The sequence below is a fragment of the Hylaeus anthracinus genome, unplaced genomic scaffold, assembly GCF_026225885.1.
Source record: "Hylaeus anthracinus isolate JK02 unplaced genomic scaffold, UHH_iyHylAnth1.0_haploid 5, whole genome shotgun sequence".
Lineage (NCBI taxonomy): Eukaryota > Metazoa > Arthropoda > Insecta > Hymenoptera > Colletidae > Hylaeus > Hylaeus anthracinus.
In genome coordinates this window covers 6,447,040-6,470,490 of record NW_026535322.1, presented here as the reverse complement: position 1 = coordinate 6,470,490, position 23,451 = coordinate 6,447,040, and the positions used below count along the sequence as shown (strand labels likewise).

Sequence of the window (23,451 nt, the reverse complement as noted above, 5' to 3'; positions counted from 1 at the left end):
AATCCTTACTGAAATCCCGGGAGGCCGTTATTTATGGCTGATGTTCTTCGATTTGCCTCGGACCTGGTTGTTTGCGGAACACTCCGTTCGCTCTGGCTACCCTCCGACCTTATTTCTGCTCTTTTTTTTTCCCAGTCACCGCTAGACTCTGTGTTTTCCTCGTTAGAGTCTCGGCCAACACGATGAGAAATTTATTTCCCCCAGTTTCGCCCTGCTTTTGGAACATTTTTCCTTTAAGTCGCGACGGACGTCGGATACGTCGCGAATAGACGAGGTAGGGAGGTCCTAGCTGACTGGAGTTTTGATTTATTACAAAGGTGACGGGCGTAAAAATAAAATAAACATAGAAACATGTTTTCCCTTAACCCTTTGACCGCGCAAGACGTATATATACCCTCTCGAGACATGGGCTCGGTTAAATGTTTGTAATTGTTAAAGTAATTTTTTTTAAAATATCAGCTTATAGGCGATGATGAGACGAAACTTTTTTTACTATTTTATTTAGATGAAAGATCAGTCGAGACTTTATTGTTCATTGAGTTTCTGATGTGTACTATAGTAGGCACAACGTAAACCGAATATAAAATTAAACGAAATTTTAATTTCGATCAATTCATTCTTCCTGCAATTTTTTTTTTGTATCTTCTCTCAAAGTGTCAATATTCGGATGGTTCGCCTTATGGCCTCGCGTATGCGCATAAAGAAGGCGTCGCCAGGATTATAGATGCACAACTCTAACATACTCGGTGAAAAATTGAGAAACTTTCTTCATCATAATTCTCCCCGGTGTCAGAATAGATGATGTCCGGCTCGGTGTGTTTTTTCTCTCTCCTTTTTTTTTTCTCTTCTTTATTTTTCCTTTCTGAGAACGGCTTTATCTTCGCGAAGAATGTACCAATTCCCATCGACTTCGGTCGAAGTTCGCTTCCAATTTATTTTCCCTTCGACGCAGTTCACACCCACGCGATTCGCAGCTAATTTAACTTCTCCTCTTCTCCAGCGCCTTTCTTCGACGGTTTGTCTTTCATTCCGTTTATATTACCTCCTCCTTCTCCCGTCCGCGTGCAACTTGGTGTTTCACTTTTCGCCTCGACTCGACTGTTTTTCTTCGGAACGGTTATTGATTAAATTTCCACGGTGATGAACGGGCCGGACGCATCGAAACCGGGCTACTTAGCATTTTCGACGTTTTAGCGAAAATACGAGCCTCTGGTAATATCGCCGCGCCATCGAGCTTCCATCGAGCTTCCATCGAGCTTCCATCGATTTTCCTCGACTATTGTGTCAGTCTTATCGTCCAGGTTGAATTAAATAATACAATTTTATGGAAGCTATCTATATCATCGATAGAGCGTGAAGAAAAGAATTTTGTTAAATTTTGTAAATATTCCTGGGAGATGAAAACGTATTTACAGTTCTGAGGTTAATTATTAATTGATTTATATTACGTCTTAAAAGAATGCATTAGAAAGAAAAATTTCTAGACTATAAAAGAACCAATGTCTCCCTTAATCTAAAATTTAATCAAATAATTTTAGTTTCTTATTAACACTATCAATCAGAATTTATCAAATGCCTCGCAAATTGTCTGCAGAAAAAAACTTCGGCCCATAGAGGACGAAACATGTGTTCGGGTACAGTCTAGAGCAGAAATGAGCTCCCAGAAAGAATTGGCGCGCGACGTTCGTCGGAAAATAAAAGAGGAATCGAGATCGTGTTCCATTTCGAATTGGAAAGCTCCGTTTCCAGGTATCCTTTTCGTTTCGGGAGCCGACTCTCGTCTCCCGTTTGCACAAAGCTTCCCCTAAAGCGGAAGGACAAACAGCTCGATCCTGGACCCGTAATTTAGCCGATGAGGGCGAAGCTGGTTACCGTGAAAAATTCGCGAGACAGTGCCGAGGAACTATTTGCGAGGCAAGGTAGCTGATGAGTCGACGTCTTTCTGTTCGCGATCCGCTTTGAAACCTAACCCTCGGCGAGACACACATTTTCTCCAGGGTTCGCGTCTTCGACGCTGCGTCTGCACGCTTCGAGGAGCGCGGAAGGAAAAGTAGACCGACGACGACGTTCTCAAAAGAGCTGCAAACCGCTCGTTTGATGGTATCTTTCTCTCATCTGCGTCCCTGTTGCTACTAACAATGAGGCACCCTTTGAAATTGCCAACTCTTTGTCGCTCGTTTCGTCGCGTTCCTTTCGGTGCCGATACGAAATCGGGAGAAGAAGAGAAAGAATAATGGAGCATCGCTGACCACTCGCGTTTTTCATTTTCTCCGAATTAGTAGTGTACGTTTGTCGTTTAATCTTCAAACTGCGCCGATCTGGAGCGGAAAATGGATGTCATTGGATGGTCCAGTTAATTTTTCATGTTTTCTCGTTGGCAAATTTGATTTAAACGAAGAGTATGAATGCTGTAATATAGGATGTGTAAATTTAACTGTAAAGCAGAGTATCTCTATACAAAATTTTCGATTCGATGTAACAAAGAGTACTTTAATCTGTAATTTAATTTACCCAAGAGAATCTTAACATGTAACTGCAGAGAGCATACAGTTTGAAACGTTAACTACAACGCAGAATTCTAATTCAGTGCTACCACTTTTGCACGTACACAGGTCTCGAATGGCTGCAGTATTCGGCTCGATTTTTTTTTCCATGGCCGGCTCTCGTCCGATTTCCTTTTAAACTCGCGGTCTCATTCATTCCACGCAACCGAGTATAAATTTTCCATGTAACTAAATAGCTCCCGCCTTAAATTCGGCTTTAACGGAGGCTGCAAACGAAATTAAACGCACTCCGTAATGTAGACTTTCCATTAAGTAAAGCGTTTTCTTTCCTTAAATCTCCGCTTTAAATCACTAAGCGTGAAATTACACGATAGCGTCAGAAATTTCCACCTCGTTCGCGATTCAACGTTTCCAGTTCTTTTTACTCGTCGCGTCGCCAGAGGGAAGTAAGATTATTTTGAAAATTTAATTACATTAAATATTCAAGATGTCTCACAGTGGCTCGTGAAGAATTTTCCACATGTTTTTTCGAAGAGAAAATTACCTTTAGCGCGACGTACATTCGTGCGCATTTGTCTGTAGACTTCGAAATTAAACGAAATATCGTAGGTGAAAAAATCATCGTCCTGCGATTAGACGAAATTTAATTCAATCTAGAATTTACTTAATCTTTTCATCAGATTATGTTTCTGTGAAAAAAATAAAAGGAACACGCAATATCGATTCGATGATTAAACAGCAAACCTCCCCTCACCCTCTGAACGGAGAGGGGACTTGGCGATTGATTAAAAGTCGTTTTTACTTTTATTCCGCGGGCAAAACGAAATAACGAAATTCGCGAGTAATCGATAGAAAGGATATATCCTGGTGATCATACCAGCTGCCTGAATATATCGCAACGAAAGCTCCATTCGACTGGTCTGACCTACTTCATCTTCATCGTCTAATGCGCATTGATTTTCGAATATGAAAGGCACAACGTGAAGTGCCGTTTCCGTTCTCGGTTTTTCTGTATTTAAATTAATAATCGACGCTGTTCCGCTGATAAGAATCTCTTACGGTCTCATTTTTTCGCGAATTTCTGCAAAAAATAGAAACACCGAAGCCAATAGTGACTCGATCCGAGAACGTAGAATTAGGGAAGGTGAAAGCCGATACCTACAATTATTGTAAATTTCATGTGCTGTAAATTGTCAAAATCCTAAGTCTTGTGGAACCGTTTTATTGTCAATTTTTTCTTAAGGAAGTCGAATTCTGGCGATTTCAAAATCGCGTATCAATATAAAATAGTGTTACTCTACGCAAGAGTGAGCGTATGAAATTACACCAAGCTGTTCGGAGACGGAGTTTTACTGCTGTTTAAGCGACACGCGTAGCAGGACATTAAACAAAAGCATTTAGATTATGCCCGCGCCAGTGAGCATAAAAATTGTACGGGGTAAATTATGGATATCTATAAATTTACACTGTCCACGTGGTGGATGAAACGTTTTCCTTATCACTAAATATTTAAAACGGTTATTTACATATGTACAGGTTGTATTATACGTATGTGTTTTCTTCGCATAGAGATAAATCATAGTTTATGTAAACCGTGGTAGAGATCGTTCATACTGGATTCAGTTCTCTTTTATTTTGGATCAAACAATAGATTTCTTTCTTTTTCCTCCTCGAAAGGGCGAGTGTCGTCGCCAAAGAGTTCTCGAGAGAATAACAAAAGGTTCTTTCTTCATTTCCGACCTCTAATTTTATGGAGTTAAGTAATCCTCTCGGGAGAGGATGCGGTTTGCTCGCTGATAACTAGTAATTAAGCTTCCATTCGGGCGATTCACCCTCCTTGATGTATGTAACCGCTCGTAATGGGACGGAAGAGGGTAATGACGTGGATGTCGTTACCAATGAATTTGTTTACCAAGCATTTTGCCACGGTTAAAACGCGGGAGGTGACTGGTGTCGTTCAGGAATTTCCTTTGTTTGCATAGGCGTCTAGAGGTGGGGGAATGTTACGCCATTTTTTTACGCGAGTCCTCAAACTACCCCTTGAATAAATTTCTACAGGAACATTGTAAGACCTTTATCTGAGTTATGGGAGCCAAGGCAAACGTCTTGCCATTTTTAGATGACTAAACTACGAATATTTATTCGTAAGTTTCTGTCCTTCTTCTGTGTTTATACAAATATGAATGAGCATAAACCTCCTCAGTCTACAGAATTTATCCAATCAGGATTGTATTTATTCGTGAATCTATCTTTTGAGAAAAGTTCATGAATCTATCTTTTGAAATCAAAGACAAAAGAAGCCCATTGGATAGTTTGTATCAGTATTAGTTAATTAAATCACGGAGTTCGAAGTCACTTGATTGCAAATTCTTCATATATCTCCTGAGAGAAATTTGACGATTAGTTCGTTTGAAAATGTGTAAAAATAACTCTGATGAGGCAATAGGTATTGTGCCATGTTTTGAAATAAAAGATAAAAGAAATGCGTTGAATAGTTTGTGTCGCTAGTAGTTAATCCAATCGCGAAGCTTCAAAACATTCTATTGTAAGATTCTCTATTGTCCCTTCTCGTAATTTAATGGATTCCATGGTGCCTTTCTCGGTACTTTTATTTCGCTGTTTTCCTCGTCAGCGTACATCGTTTTCAAACAATAACTTTTGTGTCTGAAGAAATGGAATAGTGAAGAGTCTCGTCTCTTCAGTTAACAAAGAAAAAGTGAGTTTCAGTGCCAGCGATGAAGGTAAAATAAAATACAACGTAAAGGCAACCAATATCAAAGGAAAAACTTGAATTTTTCTTTGTCTCCCCTACAGCAATTTTATTTAAGAGTAACGAAGCTTTTTTCAAAGTTCGTTTCATCGGAAGAGACCCGCGGAACTTTTACAAATAATGAAATATGATGAACTAATATTGTAAATAAACAATTCTGGAGAAATTTGACCAAATTCCCAATTTTGTTTAAGAATAACGAGACATTTTTTTCAAAGATCATTTTATTATCGGACGCCTGTGGAACTTTTATAAATAATCAATTGTGACGGACTTCTAACGTAAAAAAATTCTAAAGAAACCTAACATAATCCTCAAGTGTAACACAGATAAGGTTATCCTTTCATCCGATAAACTGCTTCTAGACTAACAATACCAGAGAGCATCGAATTTTTGCGAAACAATGTTGACGTAATTCGTTTAATCCGGAACCTTAAGGTAGGAATTCTTTCCGAGGGAATTCAGGTCGTCCTCTATCTTAAAAGCAGCTTTCAAATGAAAAGGAAATTAGACTTTTATCGCATTTCCTAAATTGAACCGAACGAAAAGCGAATATCAGTTGTCAGAACAGAGCCCTATACGCGTTTCCTCTTTCGTAGCTGGCTGTGGAGTAGCACGAGACTTATATTGTTTCGAGCTGGTTCGCCTCGTTGGAAATTCATCGAATTAACTATTTCCTTTACTTTCGATTCTTTTTGATTATTGTACGTGTTACAGTTTAATTTAAAGGTTCGTAGATTCAAACGATCTATTTTTACAACGTGGCACGATTTCGGAGTTGTTGAAAATGACTCGGAGAATACACTTCTATTCTTCTAGTATTCTCGTTTCGTTGATAAGTGACAATAATTAACATCGTTGCCAGCATTTCCACGCAACGTTCGCCGATAGTTTCCGAACGATATATCGCCCGTTAATCGCGAGATTCGGATCATCATCCCTCATCGTTGAATTCGGACATTAATACCCCGATAACGATGACGAATTGTTCGTCACGATTTCGCGATACAAACCCAGAAGTGTCGAGTCTTTCCCGACCACGGGATCATGAAAATTGTTATCTACTCCCGTTTTATGATGTTTCGCTATCAACTTGCCGATGATTACTTAGTTACCGTCATCAGTCCCTTCCCTTTTACTATATTTCATAAATAATTCTGATTTTACAATATTCTTCATTCTTGATGGTGTTGGCTAGTTGAGTCTTTTGTTTTTTATTGGCAATTTATTCACGTATAGATGTATAGTAATTAGGCTGCTTGTGTTTATAGAAAATTAGGTTTTTCACTGATGGCAGAAAAAGAATCGAAACTTGAATGAAAGCGTGTCTTATTCTCTAAATGGTATAGTACCAATAAACGTATAAACGTCCGCAGTCTGGTAATAATTATTTAACAAAGCATCATTTGAATAATAATTCTGTTTATTTGTAATATTAATATTTCTATGTTTGATTCTACTTTTACGTGCGTTCTCTCTTGCTTCAGATTTTTCCTTCCGACCATTGTTCCCTCTCTTTTTGTCTTTCTCCATAATCCTTCCCCCTGAAATTCTCATCTCAGCCTTTTCGCTTCTTTCTTCTCCGTCCCATTTTTGCTAGGCCTCCCTTTGACATTAAGTCGGCTCATAGGTTCGTGCACGTTTATATTATTGCTTACGTTATGAATGCGTATTGTTTGCGGCACAATCATGTCCCTCTTCGTTACTTTTGCCGTTGAATAACACGCGAATTCTATTGTCCCTTGCTTTCGTAATATTCCGTCACTTTTTCGTGATCGTCGTGTAATATGTGCAATGTACAGGCGAGTTGTTTCAATTTATCGGTGTTGCGTAATAATTTTTGGCGTATAAATTTGTACCTACTTGAGGGCATAAGTTTTATAATTTAAGTACTTACCCAGTTACGCTGGTGGCTCGCAAATGTGAAATAATTTTTGGAGAATCCTTGAAACACGTCGTGTTTCAACACAGTAATAATAAATTTCAACGACACAGTGATAATAAATTCCAAGGATGGCGGGGAGGATCTCTGGGTACAGGTTTACTATTATTCTTCTCATTTTTTTGTTGTACATATTTTGAATCACATTTCTAAACTCATCAAAATGCGATTAATTAAATATCCCGGCATAAAATGTACTTGCGCCGCGTTAAAAATCAACGGCTCCCCCAATTTGTTGTTCCACCTTTCTCGAGGTTCCAAACAAATTTCAGTCTCTCGGGCTAAGCAGCGCTCTATCGCTTTTTATTCACTTTATTTGTATCGATTTGAGCACGGAATACAAGCGAGGGTATCACTCGGATACGTCACGACCAACGTTGGACGCGCTGGATCGATTATTGCCACTGATACAAGGAACACAAAAATCCAATCAACAATTCGCATCTGATCATCAGAAGCTAGCAATGATATCGATCGAAGCAAGGGCGCGTGTCACGGAATGTTAACCCGTTGCCTTGTAAATTTGTTTCAATCGCTGATCGTTCCGTTGCGACCGCTTTGTGCGACACCTTCAGAGATTGCGTCATTAAATCCCGCGGAATAATTACTGCGGGGCCTCTAAAGTGTCGCGTAATTGTCCCCCACCACTTCAACTGTTTCCGACAAGCTGTCGCTATTTCATACTCTCATTGTTTCTCGCTTCTCTCCTTGGATCTGCTCCGATAGCTGCGGATGTTTATGCAAATTCGTATTCCCAAATATTATTGCCGTTTTTGCCGAAGCTTTGAGCATGCTACCACGAGGAAATTTATTAATAAACGAATGGAAATTGTAATACAAATTAACGGAGATTAATAATCATTGGACGATTAAATAATATTCGTTGGACGAAGAGATCGTAAAAATGTGTCACGCTATATTCTTGCATTTGTGCATCTCGCGCATTCTCTTAGATTTCGCAATATTTTCCATAATCGCATAAACATACGCAGTATACCTTAAAATTCTTGGAATACTTAATGTTTGTGTTTACAATGTCACCGTTTTTATCCGTTTAAACAATTCTTCATTTTTGTGAGCAAACGAAAGACGGTTGCTATTGTTCATACAGGCTTCTCTTTTTGGACATTATTTAACATAGCGCGATGTTTAACACTAGAACAACCAAGGTTAATTTCATCCATGTAAATTGGACATTTTTCTAAAATTATTATTGACAAAGTTTTTGTTGAAACTTATTCAATGTCTATATTCAAATATAAATCATATAAATCTGATAAGAAATCTCCGTAAGCATAGTGCTAAACCCTTTAAAGCATTAAAAATAGCACAAACATAACAATTCCGAAGAACGTTGAATACACACATCTGCTTGCATCAAAATAACACTCCGATCAACATTTACAATAAATAAAATTAGAAGCACGTGGGAATACGAATAAAGACACAGTCCCCAAACTGCGGATTTTACGCATTTATGATACAAATGAATGTGCGACAAATATGTGCTAAATAAAATAAAATTAATAGAATATATTCGACACGTATTACGTATATTCTGTATGTTCCTCACTTACATCATAAGTGCATAAAATCCACAATCATCACCCACTCATGTACCCGGTGATTCATCGCGCAAGGCAACGGGTTAAACTCCCTCGTCTCGTAGGGAATTCATTTTGCCAGGACAGAGACGGTACAAGTTCGACTCTTCGTTCGAAACGAACGAGGCGATAACAATTTGCGAAATGCCATTAATTATCTAGTAACTGGTGTTTACGGGCTGCCATTTAAGGTCGATCCTGAAATGGTCGGGATGAGGCATACTCTGACGCCCCCTCATCACGGTTGATTTAACGTTTCTCGCTCCGTTCTCGTTAAAAGTTCGAGGATCGCGTTCAATTAGGGCGGTGGACGTCTCGCGAGCGAGCCGGCGCGATTCTCCACGCTGAAACGTGGTTCCCAAGCACACGTTAAAGAGTCCTCGACGAATAGACGCTTCGTTTCAACGACCTGCTCACGCGATGTTGAAAACTGTACAGCCAATAGCTGTTTATCAGAGCCGTGTGTCGCAAATTGTTTCTGTCGCGTTGATTCGATGCTCGAGGCGCAGCCCTCGCGGTCGTATCGAGCTTTTCGATTCCTGAGCAACTTTCGCGATCACTCGTCGAATCCCCGGAAGAGTCGAGAGGATCTCGAGAAGGTTTCGAGCATGCTTAGCACTTGTTCGAAAGTCCTCCTGCTTGAGTATAGTATATAGTATAGTCTCCTCGTTTACGTCCTCGATGTCCGTCGTTACCAGAAACAATCAGTTTCATGGTTCGTCGTTGAATGGTTCTATCGAAGTATGAATGTCCTCACGATTCCCTCAGCTGTGGCTATTTTCATCAGTCACAAATACAGTCTAGTGATCACAAACTAATTGCGAGGTAAGAGAATCTTTCCTCGTCGATAATCGTTTCATCGACCTCTCGAGTTTCGAAGAAATCAAACCTAAACAAACCTCGCGAAACCCAAATGACCAAAGCCAGTACCTCGGCAGGACTGTCGAACGTCCATCGCGGTTCAATTGAGATCGACATTCGTCGGAAACTACCACTATCACCCTCGCGTCCAATCTCCCTCGTTTTCAATTCACAGAAGAACGTAATCTCGTCCGTTTCGACGCGAGCTCCTCGGGAACCACGTCCAAAAAATGAAACCACCTCACAGTTCGCCGCCTCGTACCCTGGATCACCGAAATTGAAAAATCCTTTTTTTCCCCGTTCTTCCTTTTTTTTATTTTCGCTGGCCAAGTAATTAACTTTTTTTCGGCTCGCCTTGGCGGTTCAGCCCCAGAAGCACCGCTGGATCGTAGCCCGGGTCCGCCTCGGAGGAAGTCTGCAACGCCGACGAACAATGGATTCGTCGACTGATTCCAGCCTTTAAACCCTGGTGACGGCGATCCCCGGTCTCCCGGGGCCGAAGGCCTACCTGGACGGCCGCCAGGTTTGGTTCCTGTATCTGCAGAGCAACACCTTCTTGAACGCCTGCCGGAACACCTTGTTGAAGATCGTGTAGAAGATGGGGTTGACCATGGAGCTGGCGTAGCCCAGCCAGGTGGCGATGTCGAAGATCTTGTGGTCGATCTGTCTCTCGCACTCGGAGCACACGGCTGGAATCAGGTTCAGGACGAAGAACGGCGCCCAGAGGATGACGAACGTGAAGAAAACGATGCCCAGGACCTTGGTGGCCTTTTGCTCGAGCCTGATGATCCGTCCGTGCCGCGAACTGTTGCGGGAGACCACGCTGCTGGTTCTGGAATGGTGGCTGCGCACCTGCCCAGGTGTTCTGTGGAGACACGGCGAGGATGTGTTGCTGCTCTGCTTCGAGCTGACGCTCGCTGCGCCGTTGTGGGCTCGCATCGTCGCCACGCGTCTTATGGGAACTGCTCTGGAGGACAACAGGGACGTCCGCGTGCTTCCTGCGGGGTATATTTATTTTATTTGTCGGGTGGGCAGTCTTAGATTTGGTTGATAGAGTGAATTATCAACTCGCAAGGAACGTCAAGCCAATTGTAACGTGGAGATTTTTGCGACGCTTTGGCGCACTGATGGAGCATTGTAAAATATTAGACGCGTGATTATTTATATTGGCTGGTATTTACATTCTGAGAGTGAAAGTAGAGGGTAGCCTTGAAGTTGTGAACTTTCTATCGAGATCGCGAACCTTTTTTTTTATATTTTACATTGTTGTCTCACACTGTTAATTTTTGAAAGAGGGTGGGGGGTTCGTAAGGCAGGATTCTGGCCCTAATAATGATTGAGCATTGGAACATGTGATATTGATATAATGATAATGCTTTTATTGTAGTAAGTAACAATGTAATGTATCATAACACGTTAATGTTTCGTATTTTCACGTTTAAGTAGTATTTATATCTTGTTAATGGAAATTATTTATCGTTTGCATCATCAAGCATAAACCTTTTCATTATTTTTACAAAAAAAAAAAAAAAAAGTAAGTATATTTAGTACATGTTCGTACAATACGTACTTGATATTTTCAACCCCTAAAATCAACGTATTATTACACAATTATGTGATAATTCTTATCAACTTGTAAATCGTTTATCTAAATAGGTGTTTCTTCACAACTTCGAGGGTAGTTGTCACTCCATGAATATGCCAACCAACATAAAATAATGTACATCTAATATCTTCATCCCCCTAAAATCAACGTACTATTATACAATTACGTGATGGTTCTTATCAACTTGTAAATCATTCAACTAAATAGGTATTTCATTCGCAACTTCGAGGTTAATTTTCACCCCTTAAAATCACCATCTTACAATTGGCTGACGATCCCTGTCAAAATTCTCCAACATGCACCCTGAAACCCACCTAAGCTGGACCCCCTCCTCCCGCCCCTCCAAGAAACAACAGAGTTCAGCTCGTAGCTCCTGGCAGGTTCAACCCTGCCGCTGTTGTTCCTCCCCAAAAGGCCCGCCTCGAGGTTCTTCCCCATGATGGGCTTCACGGTGTCGCTGGACACGATCACGATTTCGCTGGAGGGTTGCGGGGGCGGTCTCTTCGAGGACTCCCCGAAGTAGGGGCAGGTGCAGGGTGGAGGAAGGACTAGCTCGCCTTCCTGTTTCTCGATGGACTTCCTCTGTACGCTGTCCTCGTTCGAGGAGTCCTTCCCCGAGGCGGAGGACCTGCCGAAGACGGTCTGCTCGTGGAAGCTGAAGGATCTCTTCCTGGGGGTCTTGGGAGAAGTCGACTTTGCGCGCTCCAGGTGGACCTCGTTGAACGTCGAGGCTCTTCGGATGTGCTTCCAAGGCGTCGGGGAGCTCGTGTCCTCCTGAGCCGACAGGCTCGTCCTGGATCCTGACGCGCTGCTACCGTCGCTTTCTCCGCTTCTGCAATTTGATATCGTCTTGGTTCGGTTACGGTTCGAATAATGGAGGAATATTCATTCGAATATATGTACATAAGGTACACGAGGTAGATTGTTTCTGATTGATGATGAGGTAGTGGAATTTTTGGAGAGCGATTGTAGAAACTATTGGGAGAATTCTAACCTCACTCAGGGTTTCGTTTAACTAATACCGACGGCAATATTAGAACTGCACTTAAGGAGCGAAAGGTTTACAAATTTTGTTCTGTACCCGGTTGATATATTCTGTAATCAGTGTTTCTTTAGAAATATTTACTTCACGAAACAACGCAAACATTTCCGTCCAAAAATATACAAAATTCTTAAAAGATATGAACGACTAACCCGAGGGTCTCCAAACAAATACGGTTCGCAGTGAGTAACGTTACACAAAAGTGGATCGTTTGAAGTTAAAAATTCCAAAGGACTCCTTTAAAAATAATGCTAAAACTAGTACTTAATCGCGGTCGATAGAAAATATCGACTTTCAGAAGAATGGCGTGTATCTAAAGTTAAGTCTTCCACTAACTGAGAATACTCGGCGGGGAACTTGTTTCCAAACAGGAGCGATAAGCAGCAGTTTAAGCAGCGCTCATCCAACGTCGTCCTCGAGAAGCCGGTGCATTTTTAGATTGCCAGGCTTCCCACGGATGGCTCCTCGTTTTTTTTCTTTTCCTTCCTCATCCTACGGAACGTAATGGATCGCAGGGATCGGGGAAATGCATGGACCGTGCTCGGCTCTCAGGGAAAGAGGTCAACGGATGCCGCGTCGTTGCTATAAATCGGACACGTATGAAACGCAGCTGTGCCAGCCATTTTTGACGCGTTCTATCCATTATTGGAAATCAGCCAGCCATTATTACGTACCCGACTGTCCCGCGAATTGCGTTCTATCGGTGTGGGGTTGAGTGGTCGACGAACCTACCGATTTAAAATTAAAAAAAGGACGCGAAGGACGTTCCGCGTTGGTGGACGTCGGAGTAAGGCTGCTAGGTGGACCTGTTAATAAACGGGAACAATGTTTCGACGTTGCACTTGGTAACAGTAGAACTATTGGGAAAGGAGGTTTGGAATTTTTGATTTGGAGTGGTTTGCGTAGTTGAGGACACTTTTGAGCCACAATCGAAAGTTACGCTGTCAAGACAAATGGGGATGAGTTAACCTCTTGAGAGACTTTCTTTTGCTTTATAATCTGATGATCTGCTCGATGTTTAACACTTCAACGTCCGCAAATATACGCAATCAAATGCCACGAGGCTGAAGCCCTATCAAAGCTACCAAGACAATTAAAATGAATTAAGGTCCCAGTCCATATTTTCTACCACGTATCGCAAGACCAATCGCATAAATCATTGCCCACTGAAATCTTTCAAACGAAGGCTAGAGATCGCCCAAACGCCTGGAGAGATCAAAGCGTGGAAGCAAAGCGTTTCACCCGACAAAGACGTCGACCTGGAGCCTCCATCCACGAGGGATCCTGGATCCTACTAATGGTATCTCATCGAAGGGTCAACGAGTCTCGACGGGACGAGTGTCTGTTGTTGTTGAAACTGGGTTCTCGTGAGTGGAATAGAGAAGGGAGACGTGAAGTGTCGGTACGCCGATACTGCGTTCCTCGCGTTTTGATTTTTCAGAAGCACTCGACGGTATCTTCAATCACCGTCGAATAGGAAGACCTTGGTCAACGGCCACTCCGGCCAACAATCGCCGCTGTAACAATTTTCTGTATCCGCTCGAGTTTCAATTTCAAAGTGCTCGTCGCGACCCTATCCGTGCACGTCGAGCCTTCCTGGTTGGAATACACAGAGCACTCGTTCGATTTTACCTGTTTTTTTTTTTTGTTTTTTTTATCTTTTGCTGTTTCGACACTCCAAAACATATACACGTAATCCAAGTTGTCCTGCGTGAACGTGCGATTCACAGATTTAAATTCAGATCGATCATGTCCGCAATGCGCATTTGATTTTCAGTTTCGTTTTTGATATAAATTCTCAAAGAAATTTCTCGCATAATTCCCCATTCAGAGGTTCTCAGGAGATAAATCTCGCCGTACTTTCGTCTCCAAAGAAATCGATTTCTCTCAGAGGGATCGCGGAACGCGCGGTTCCCCCGTTTATTTAGCCGATACGTTTCATTTGATCTTCGTACGTTACGCTCTTAGCAAAATATTAAAGACGCTCCCGCCTCCGCCTCTTCATCCCTCCTCCTTGTCTCGGCCGCGTGCGCTGCACGGAAAGCTTCTTGGAAATTTCCGAAACACGCGCCAGGGTTATTTCAAGAATTTCTCCAATAGTGAACTTCCCGGGGAAATTAAAAGCCACCCGCGGCTCGATGAAGAATTTACGTCGATGCTGTATTGTACAGTATTTCGCTTCGTCGGACGTTATTAAATAACTTTGTCGGTTGTTCGAAGTTTCGACTCGCTGAAGGCTGTTCTATAAAATGATACTGATATTTTTCGAGCCTTGGCTTGCAATTTTTCAAAGCTTAACACCGCGCGGTGATCGAAAGAAAACGTTTTCAAGATCATTTCTCTGATATTATCGTCAAAATCGCTCCTATTCGGAGCCCTCACTCACGCTTGGTCAAGCTGATGAACTTTTAACCCCTCGTCTCTTAATTCCTAATCATGCGATCCCTTAATCGCTCCATTTTTATTACCGACGAACCGAAAGACGTTTTGAAAATCATCAAAGAATTGTCAGGATCTAGATGATAACTTCGATCGAAACACCAAGTATATTGCAGGTCCCGGTGACCCCTCGGAACTGGATCGCACTTAGCTGGGAGGCATTCAAAGTGCAAAACGTACCAGTTCACTCGTCGGTGGCCTCACTTAAGTATACCAGCCTCTTCCTGGCTGAAACTCTCTAATAAAGGAATGCACTTAGCCTGCACGCGTCTCCACAAAGGATTCGTCGCGACTTCGGCCAGTGGCTCGTCACTTTGACGCTCTTTGAACGCTTCTACCTTCGGAAGAACTTTGCTCGAGCCTCGTAATTGTCCTGAAAACGAGCACGGCTTTTTCCTCCGCTCGCGGAAAGCTTTCTTGCCTGCTCGACCACCCCTGCCGCGTGCTCGAAACAATGATGTAATTAACCCCCAACAAAAGCTGAACCCTTTCGATGCTGTGCGTTTCGTTCTTTCAATCCCCTGACTCGGTTAGGTTGCCGCTTTGGCGGCGATGTTGTTACGGAGAAGCACTCGAACTTTTACACTTTCGATTTTTATGTGTATCAGTTTTAGAGGTACACTGGGTGAACTTATCGTAATCGTCAAACCGGGGCAAATTGCAATCGAACCGAAAGTAAAAAGTATCTGTTTGGAATAATTTATTTCTAACCGTCGTTCAAATTATCGGAACATTTATTTTTTACTCGAGTTCGAGTAACAAGTGCGAACCTCACTTGATACGATTTTAAAGGACATTTTCACAATTATTTCAAATAATTACAAAATAAAGTAATATGTTATTTTGAAAGTGATCGTGGGTATGAAAATAATTACGAAATGAAATAACCTGTTACGTTGTGTTATGTTATATTATGTTTCACAGTTGTGTCAATAGTAACGTTTGAAACAACATCATTTCTAAAGAGCAGTGGTCTGGTAATCGCGTCCACAGCAGTTATTTGAAACCAAGGAATAAATTAGCATTAAAGATCTTCCAAACTGAGTTTGACAAGGTTGAGAGTCACCGCTGTACACCTCGAAAGAAAGTCCGAATTCAATCGCCTCCACTGGCTCGTTTTCTTTGATCCGTCGATTTTAAGCTAGCTAGGAATTCTCAGTTATTCCTGTCCCTCTGTTTCTTCAAAGAGGGCGATTGATCTTCGAGGCGTCGCTGAACAATTCAATTGGGAGTTTATCGTGGTCCTGATAGAATCGCTTGTTTCTTCCCTACTTTCATCCACGATGGACCTCCGAGATCTTTCAACATCCGAGCCAGACTTGATCAGTGATCCTCGGCAAGTTTGTCACGATGTGATCTAGGATTGATATTCAACTCAGGACCCCCTTGCATTAGATCTCCAGAACCGATCTTGCGATTGCTGCGTGAAAAGGAGATTGCGAACTCCATTTGGCGAGATGAATCAGAACTGAAGGAATAGGAAGATCAAGAATGCACATTAGCATGTAAATTCTTCGTTCAGAAATGATATATTCGTAGGGTATTTATAATTTATTACTGCACAGGATTGCGACGAATACTTTCAGCAGACAGCGAACGATTTTCGCCAGCCATAAATTGACTCTTCGAACCAGGTCTTTTTGCGACTCTATTTTAAAGCAAAATCGTGCCATATTCAGCGACGTAACGTGAGGGTCACGGTTGGCTAAGTGCTCTTTAAATTTTGATTAACGTCGACGCGACCTCTTTGATGAAAATTCGCGTGGTTATATTTTCGAAGAAATTGGGGACACTGATGCAATACGAGTAAATTGTTACAAAATGAAGACAACTTCGAGAGATTTCGACGAGTAATTGCCGATCTCTCATTTATAGTTCATAGAAACATATTTTTTCCAGAAATGAAGCTAAAAAACTCGAAAACACTCGAAATCCACAAGAGACGTTTCATTTTAATATGTATTTCATACTCTGCATACCCCTTTGCATCTTCGATACTAAGCCTGTTGTATATTGTTATTCGTTATTAAAATTACTTCACATTAGGCACATAACGAATCTCTACACCTAACACCAGAACGTCGTTAATGAAAATTTCCTCAAGCCTCGACTACCTCATCTTCGTTTCAAATAATTTCGATTCGTCGCTTCGAATCAAATATTTCGTGTAACATTTCATTCTTCCGAGGTTTCGTTATCGAACGACCCAATATAAGAATTGCCCTCGGCTCGTGTCGCTAATTAGGGCTGCTTGAGGTATACCTCACGAAAAGCCAATTCTGAACGAAACGGCGCCATTGTGTGTCCAGATGTAATTCTGATACACGACCCATTTCTCTCTTTTTTTAACGGACCGAGAGAGAGGGTTGTATTCGTGCCACGATAACGTTACTAATTGGGAATAAGAAAGACTCGGGGCTGTTGGATATTTCGACGGCGATAACGGTAAACAACGTAACGGTGGTGATTTCATTTTGGGGGGTGGGGGACTAATTCCGAAATATCCGGGGAAGTTTACGTAACGAGTCCTTTTTATGCGCCGTAAAAGAGAGGGAAAGAGAGAGTGGGAACACGAAAGTAGCCCGCTCCGACACGCTTCGGCGCCATTGCTCTCGAAAGGCTTTCAGAGTCTCGAGCACGTTTGCGAAGTGCTTTCGGCTAGATTCTTGGCTTGATCGCCGGACGGGATGCAAAATTGAAACGACGTGAAAGCAAACAGCTGGACTTGAGATTCTTGGAATTAATTAAAATACTCCACGGCGTGTTATTTCATCGCGAACGACGGGGCGGCCCTCGAGACCGATTTCGTGCCGATGACGACAAATCGAACGAAGATGTTTAAATTGCCAGTGGTGGGGGAGATCCTTCTGGGGACGGGTTGATTAATAATTCCATTTAATTACCGATTTACGCGGTTCGACGAATATTATTGGCCCAGTTTTTGGCGTACTTTGGCAGAATTATTTATTCATGTCTTGTTTAAAAACGACGAGGACCGTCGAGGATGTCTGATCTGACGTTTCTTGGCACAGATTCGATGATCATACTCTATTGATAATTTATATCAATCGTACTCTGTCAATTGAATCTCTCTAATTGATGCTCCAATTTTCCATAGTCTTGAGAATTTCATTTCCATATAGGATTCAATCGATTTCATTTTAGATTGTATCAAATATTAATCGTAACAATTATTCATTACTTTTAAAACAGTTGATAGAAAATCTATCACTTAAAAGCAATAATGGTTTCCATCGTTGCATTGTTCTCGAAAGTAATTCTTCCAATTTTAGCTGCAGAACTAAGCTGCTTACTGACTTCAGTTTGAACATCAGCGACGATCACAGTGCTTTCCCAATGCCTTGAATAATTTAACACCACGACTACAAGTACGGCTGCAATAATTCTCTCGTGAATATTTGTCGCTGGAAAATTAATAATATCCGTTGTATAATCTGTAATTTTCCTTGAAAAAAACGTTCGGTGTTGTGTGCTCTGTACTTGCTGGAAATTTACCGAGGTAATTCAGTTCGTTTTAGACACTTCGTCTTCCAAGCTCCCTCGAAAAGAGAGTTCTTAATGAGTCAACAGGTGAAGAGTAAATAAATCACGCTAAATGACGAATTAAGAGACCGGCCCAGTTAAGTCAACTCTAATTGGACGTGGAAAGCGCATGGAAAAATCAAGAGACCGTGTCGCAAAGTATGTGCCAAGTTTGGCTTCGCAAGTCAAAGGAAACGTGTTCGAGAATTAAGAGTACTTTCACGGAAGCTTTTTACGTAAACCTTCAAGCTTAAGGGTATTGACATAATTTATTACTTAATAATCGTATAGATACTCGAATTATATGAATTAGATCAAGGGGGAACATTCGGTTGCCATAGGCAAAATTCAAGCATTTTTTCTAAGATTTACATACACAATTTAATCCACAACAAAGCTCGGTAAAGCAGAGCAGACGGTTCGATATACAGACACTCTACATTACCGAGGTTTACCGACAGAATGCTCTACAGTACCGAGTCTCATCGGCAATAACATTACTATTTGCACGTACTTCGAGTACCGGTACCAATTTTCTCAAGTAATCGTTGTTCATCCTCAAATACTACGCCATTCGTTTCAAAGATCCCAAGAGAAATTATTCGATGATGTTCCCGATCCTAAGCGCTCAAGACACTTCCGATGTCCATTGCCATTTTTCATTTCCATCGAAATTAGTCTGCCATGAATTCCTCCGTCAATTTTTCCCGTCCTCTGGGCTTCCTCGCGAATCCAACTTAAATTTCTTATTGGATTCGTTGTCGTGCCGAACGGTAACGAATAGCCAATCTCCGTGGCGGGAATAACGTCCCATCCACACCGCGAATCCCCCGGCTCCGGGCTGGAACACCACTTACGTGTCACCGGGACTACATCAGGAGATGATAACAGCGGTCGGAGGGAGGGATGTTGAACGACGTCGACCCCGAATTGGAACGGAAGCCGCGGTGTAACGATCTAGAACGATGCCTACTGCAGAACAGTGTCCAGAAACTCAACGAACTTGTCCTTAGATCACTCTCACGCGTTCCAGTTTCAGGGGAAAGTTCAAACTGCTTCCACTGACATAAAGCGGTAGTTTCATGTGGGATGACTATTGTTCGAGCTCATCCGCAGGGCGATCGAATCACCAGTTTTGAGGAGACGCTAGTCATCCTGAAGAGTTAGACCGTCAGGTCGTGGTATATAGATAGGGTTTTTCGAAGAATCGAGATGAACTTAATAGTCCTGTTCTTCAAGCTTCTCTTCAGGGTCATCGAATCACCAACTTCGAGGCAATCCTAGTGACCATGAAGTTTATACTGTTAGGTAATAATACATGAAATTGCCACTTGTGCAGGTCAAAGAGAAGGTCTTTTGTAAAATAAAAGTAGATTTCTCTGCTTCTTCTGGCTCTTGTAAAGTACTTATGATAAAGTGTTCCTTGGACTATCCAGAGCTGGCTTTACTGAAGTACGTTCTTTTTCGAGAGATAAGACAAAAGTCCACACAGTGGAGGGTTAAAGCCTCGCGGATCGATGGCGCGTTTGGAGATTATTAGACCAGGTCGCGATAATTTCACGTATCCATTAAGCCGAAGGTGGAGCGGAGAGGCATCAATAAAAAATTAGACCGTTTCAGGTAGCCGCGTTCCAGCGACCTCCATACGTCTCCTGTCTTCATTTTTGCCTCGTTACTTCGGCCAGGATTCTCCTTCGCGCTTATATCTCACTGAGAAGATGGAAACGATGGCCTGGCAGGGTGTAATCCACGTCGTAGACTAGAGAACCGGGGTCCTGTTACCCGTGTTCCCTGTAAGGGAATCCAGGATTGCCGGGGATCTACCTCGTAGAATATGAAATCGTCTTTCGTGTGGCCATTGTCGGGGTAAATTGATTAGGAGAGCATGTTTGGAATTTCAGTTCAGTTCTTGTGTTTCGATGATTGATTAATAGATCATTGATTGTCGTACGAGTGTTAATTTCGAAATAGCATGTATCACAGAATTGTGCAAAATGTATTTGGAAAAATGAGTGATGCGTATGACTTCGATCATTTGTGCAATAATAACTAATAATTAAAGCATAATAGTTCCGACCATTAGTTCTCAGTTTGTATTACAATACTTGACTGAAATTGAATATTAAGTATAACAATTTTTCGAAATTATCAATAAGTGAGTGTATATGTAAATAACAATAGATATATGTATGTATATGCAAAATGATTTTATTCGCTTTAATGAAATCACCAGAAATTAATACATTTCATGTAGACAAAATGAATGAAATGAATTTATTCGTATACAAATTTAATTTTCTTTAGTGAAATCGAGCATATGTTATTCAGTAAATCAATTCGAATTTGCTTTTATTAGGGCTCCAATTTCAAAGAAATTAAATGATCAAAGTCGTATCCATTACATTCTAATACATCTAATTCATTGGTCCAGCAGTTCAGATAAGAACTTGTCTTTTGGACATCGAAGAAATATACAAGGTGCTCGTAAAGTTACATTTGCGTAACCGTTCATCTATTCTATTAATTACTTCGATCTCTCTAATCAGTTTCCTTTGAAACATGAATCCCTTACAGAACCATCCCCGTATCTCTGTTTTCTTGATCTTCTACCGAGTTATCAGGCCGCTCGATAAAACGGGATTCGATTCGAGGTATCATCAGACCAGTGGCCAATTTCCAGACAGCATGTCGCGCTAGTCTCGCTCCGCGAATACTAGCTACTCGAATACTTGCGAGGGTGAAGCGTCGAGGTGCATCGAGGGTGTTTCGAAGCGGAGAATATTCCGCAAGCATCATAAATCTGTCGTTCCCACCCCGCTGAGACCACCACGGGGTTCGTAAATCGAAACAGTCGGAGATGTTCTCGCGACCTGAGAGTGTCTTCTTCTAGCGACACTGTGTGACAACTCGAAGGACATAGACAGGAGATTTCCGACCTCGATAGGTAAACTCCTTGCGCGGAAATTCGATGAATAGTGTGATGATACACACCAAAAAAAAGATAAAGCAGTTCTGGAAAATTGAATCTGTAAAAACTATAAACCAGATGTGAGTGTGAATGCGTGTTTCGTATATTTTGTATTGGATTGTCTGGAAAGTTCATGGCGACTTTTGGTAGGTGGTACAGGTCTGAATATATCGGAATGCTTGAAAATGAATAACATGTGTACATTCCTTAAAAGATGGAAAGGTTGCGGAACAAAATGGTACCCATGTAATTCGATAAATATATGTGTATTAAAATTCAAATGTGCCTTTGAATTTTTCTTCAAAATTGCCACGAACATCTTGGGCGACATAATATTTGTAATTATATTTGGTAAATTGTATTGTCATTTATTAACCAATACGTCTAGTGGGTATATAAACGACACTTTTAACTTTTTCTCCCCTGATTTTCAAGACACCACTGAGAATGTGTCACACAGAACACAGTCTCGATCCTCAAACTTTAGAGCCTATTAGAAAATACTTACTCCTTGTTTCGTATCAGTCTTCTGCAAACTCCCACCGTAACTACTAGGAGTAAACATTTGGCTCTCTTTCACGAGCATACTCAATTCCAAACACCTCAAAGACATTCGTCGATGCCTGAGCCTTACCCGTGACGAAAGTTGCACCCGTGCGATTGGTGCTGGTGCTGATGATGATGCTGCGCGGAGTGCTGGAGGGTGGATCGTGGTGTCCCGATTGGCGTGGGGCTCCCAGGGCTGCCAATCCCTTCCAGACCTCTGGAAAGCTTCAGCATCTCCGCGCCAAAGGCGTGAAGGGCAGACATGGCCGACGGGGGTAGCTCGCTCTCGGGAAGCCAAAGTTCGTGGGAGTCCAGGGTCGTCAGTTCCGTGTCGGTGGATGTGCCCGAGGTGTGCTGCGGGGTCCCGCCGCTACCTGCCGAACCTTTGTTCAGAAGAACTCGCTTCCAGGTGCCCCTCCTATCCAGCCCTGAGGGACAAACGTCGAATTAGGCCATAGGGGTCATCTCGGCAAGGAAATGATTTTGATTTAGCGATATGGAGGAATGTTTTTTGTCACTTGTTGGATTCGATGTTTGTGGTATTTTTGGATTCGAAGGCGTAGATGAAGAATTTGTTTTACATAATACGCATTAATACTTTATTTACTTTATTTCGCTGTGTTGTTGGTGGTTCAGTTTTTGGAAACGGATGTTTCCAGGTATTTCCAGATTGGAAGGTGTACATTGAAATATTATAGACTCTGATATAGAAAAGAACAAATACAAAGTAATATACCTGAAATTATCATATTACGTAATACACATTTATCAGAGATCCACAGAATAGGGAAACTTTGATCAGTGTTAAATAGATTAATCCCGAAAGCCACGATTGCTTTTTTAATACTCAATATTTGAGAAATGAGAAGCCTTCCCTTACATCTTGGAATTAATTTTCTCGTTCAGAAACGTAGCCCCAGAAATTAAGAGGACAAGGAGCATGGGGGCCAGCATGTTCCCAGTTTCACTCGAGGGCGGTTGATTTATGTCTCTGGGTTGTACGCCCCTTCTGCATCCCCCTCCCGTCCCTCCTCTATAGATTAATTTCCCTGTAGCGATTATTCGGAAGCGTCCTCTTTTAACATACTGTGTCATGTCGCGTGACGTCCGTATAATGGGAGGCGATTTGCATGTTCCGTCGTGAAATTTCTTATAGTTGTTGGTGCACCGAGGCGTCTTTGAACGTCGAAGAAAGAGATAAGGGGTCTGTGCGACCGACGGCCGACAAAAATGTCGCGGTACGGCGATTGATCGACGCGGGCTCACCGGTCGTTCTTAACCCTTGGGAGTTCTTTACCCAAACCGAGCAGTGCTTCTGGTGGACGTCGGAGAGATTTTTTCGAAATTGAAATACGACGTTGCGTGGGTATAATTGGGGAGAGTTTAAGTCATCAATTTGCTGGTTTCGAGTTTTCTCAAGAGATATAAGACGTTAAATAAGGAAAGAAACGAGACTGATAATAAGCCAGAAATAAGGGACGTTTTGCTCATTTTAATGGACGATTAGGCGCAGTTGCAGTGAGAGGATGTTGTTGGAATTGGAATATGATGTTGTCTAGGTATAATTAGGGGGAGTTTAAGTCATCAATTCATTCGTTTCGAGTTTTCTCAAGAAATATAAGACAC

At 41.8% G+C, this 23,451-nt stretch overlaps 2 protein-coding genes across 4 annotated transcripts in view; one reads left to right on the top strand and one right to left on the bottom strand.

The window, feature by feature from the left end:
• LOC128895688 (26S proteasome non-ATPase regulatory subunit 1) overlaps nt 1–23,451 on the top strand; it is a 64,827-nt gene that overhangs the window by 30,144 nt on the left and 11,232 nt on the right. The window lies entirely within an intron of this gene.
• Nucleotides 6,699–23,451, bottom strand: part of LOC128895689 (alpha-2B adrenergic receptor) — a 73,242-nt gene continuing 56,489 nt past the window's right edge. For all 3 annotated transcript variants that reach the window (XM_054158511.1, XM_054158512.1, XM_054158513.1), the window contains 3 exons: nt 21,914–22,253; nt 11,602–12,119; nt 6,699–10,679 (listed from right to left, as the gene is read on the bottom strand). In XM_054158511.1, coding sequence (XP_054014486.1) covers nt 10,186–10,679; nt 11,602–12,119; nt 21,914–22,253 — 1,352 coding nt within the window. In that variant the 3' untranslated portion in view covers nt 6,699–10,185. The remainder of the gene's footprint in view (nt 10,680–11,601; nt 12,120–21,913; nt 22,254–23,451) is intronic.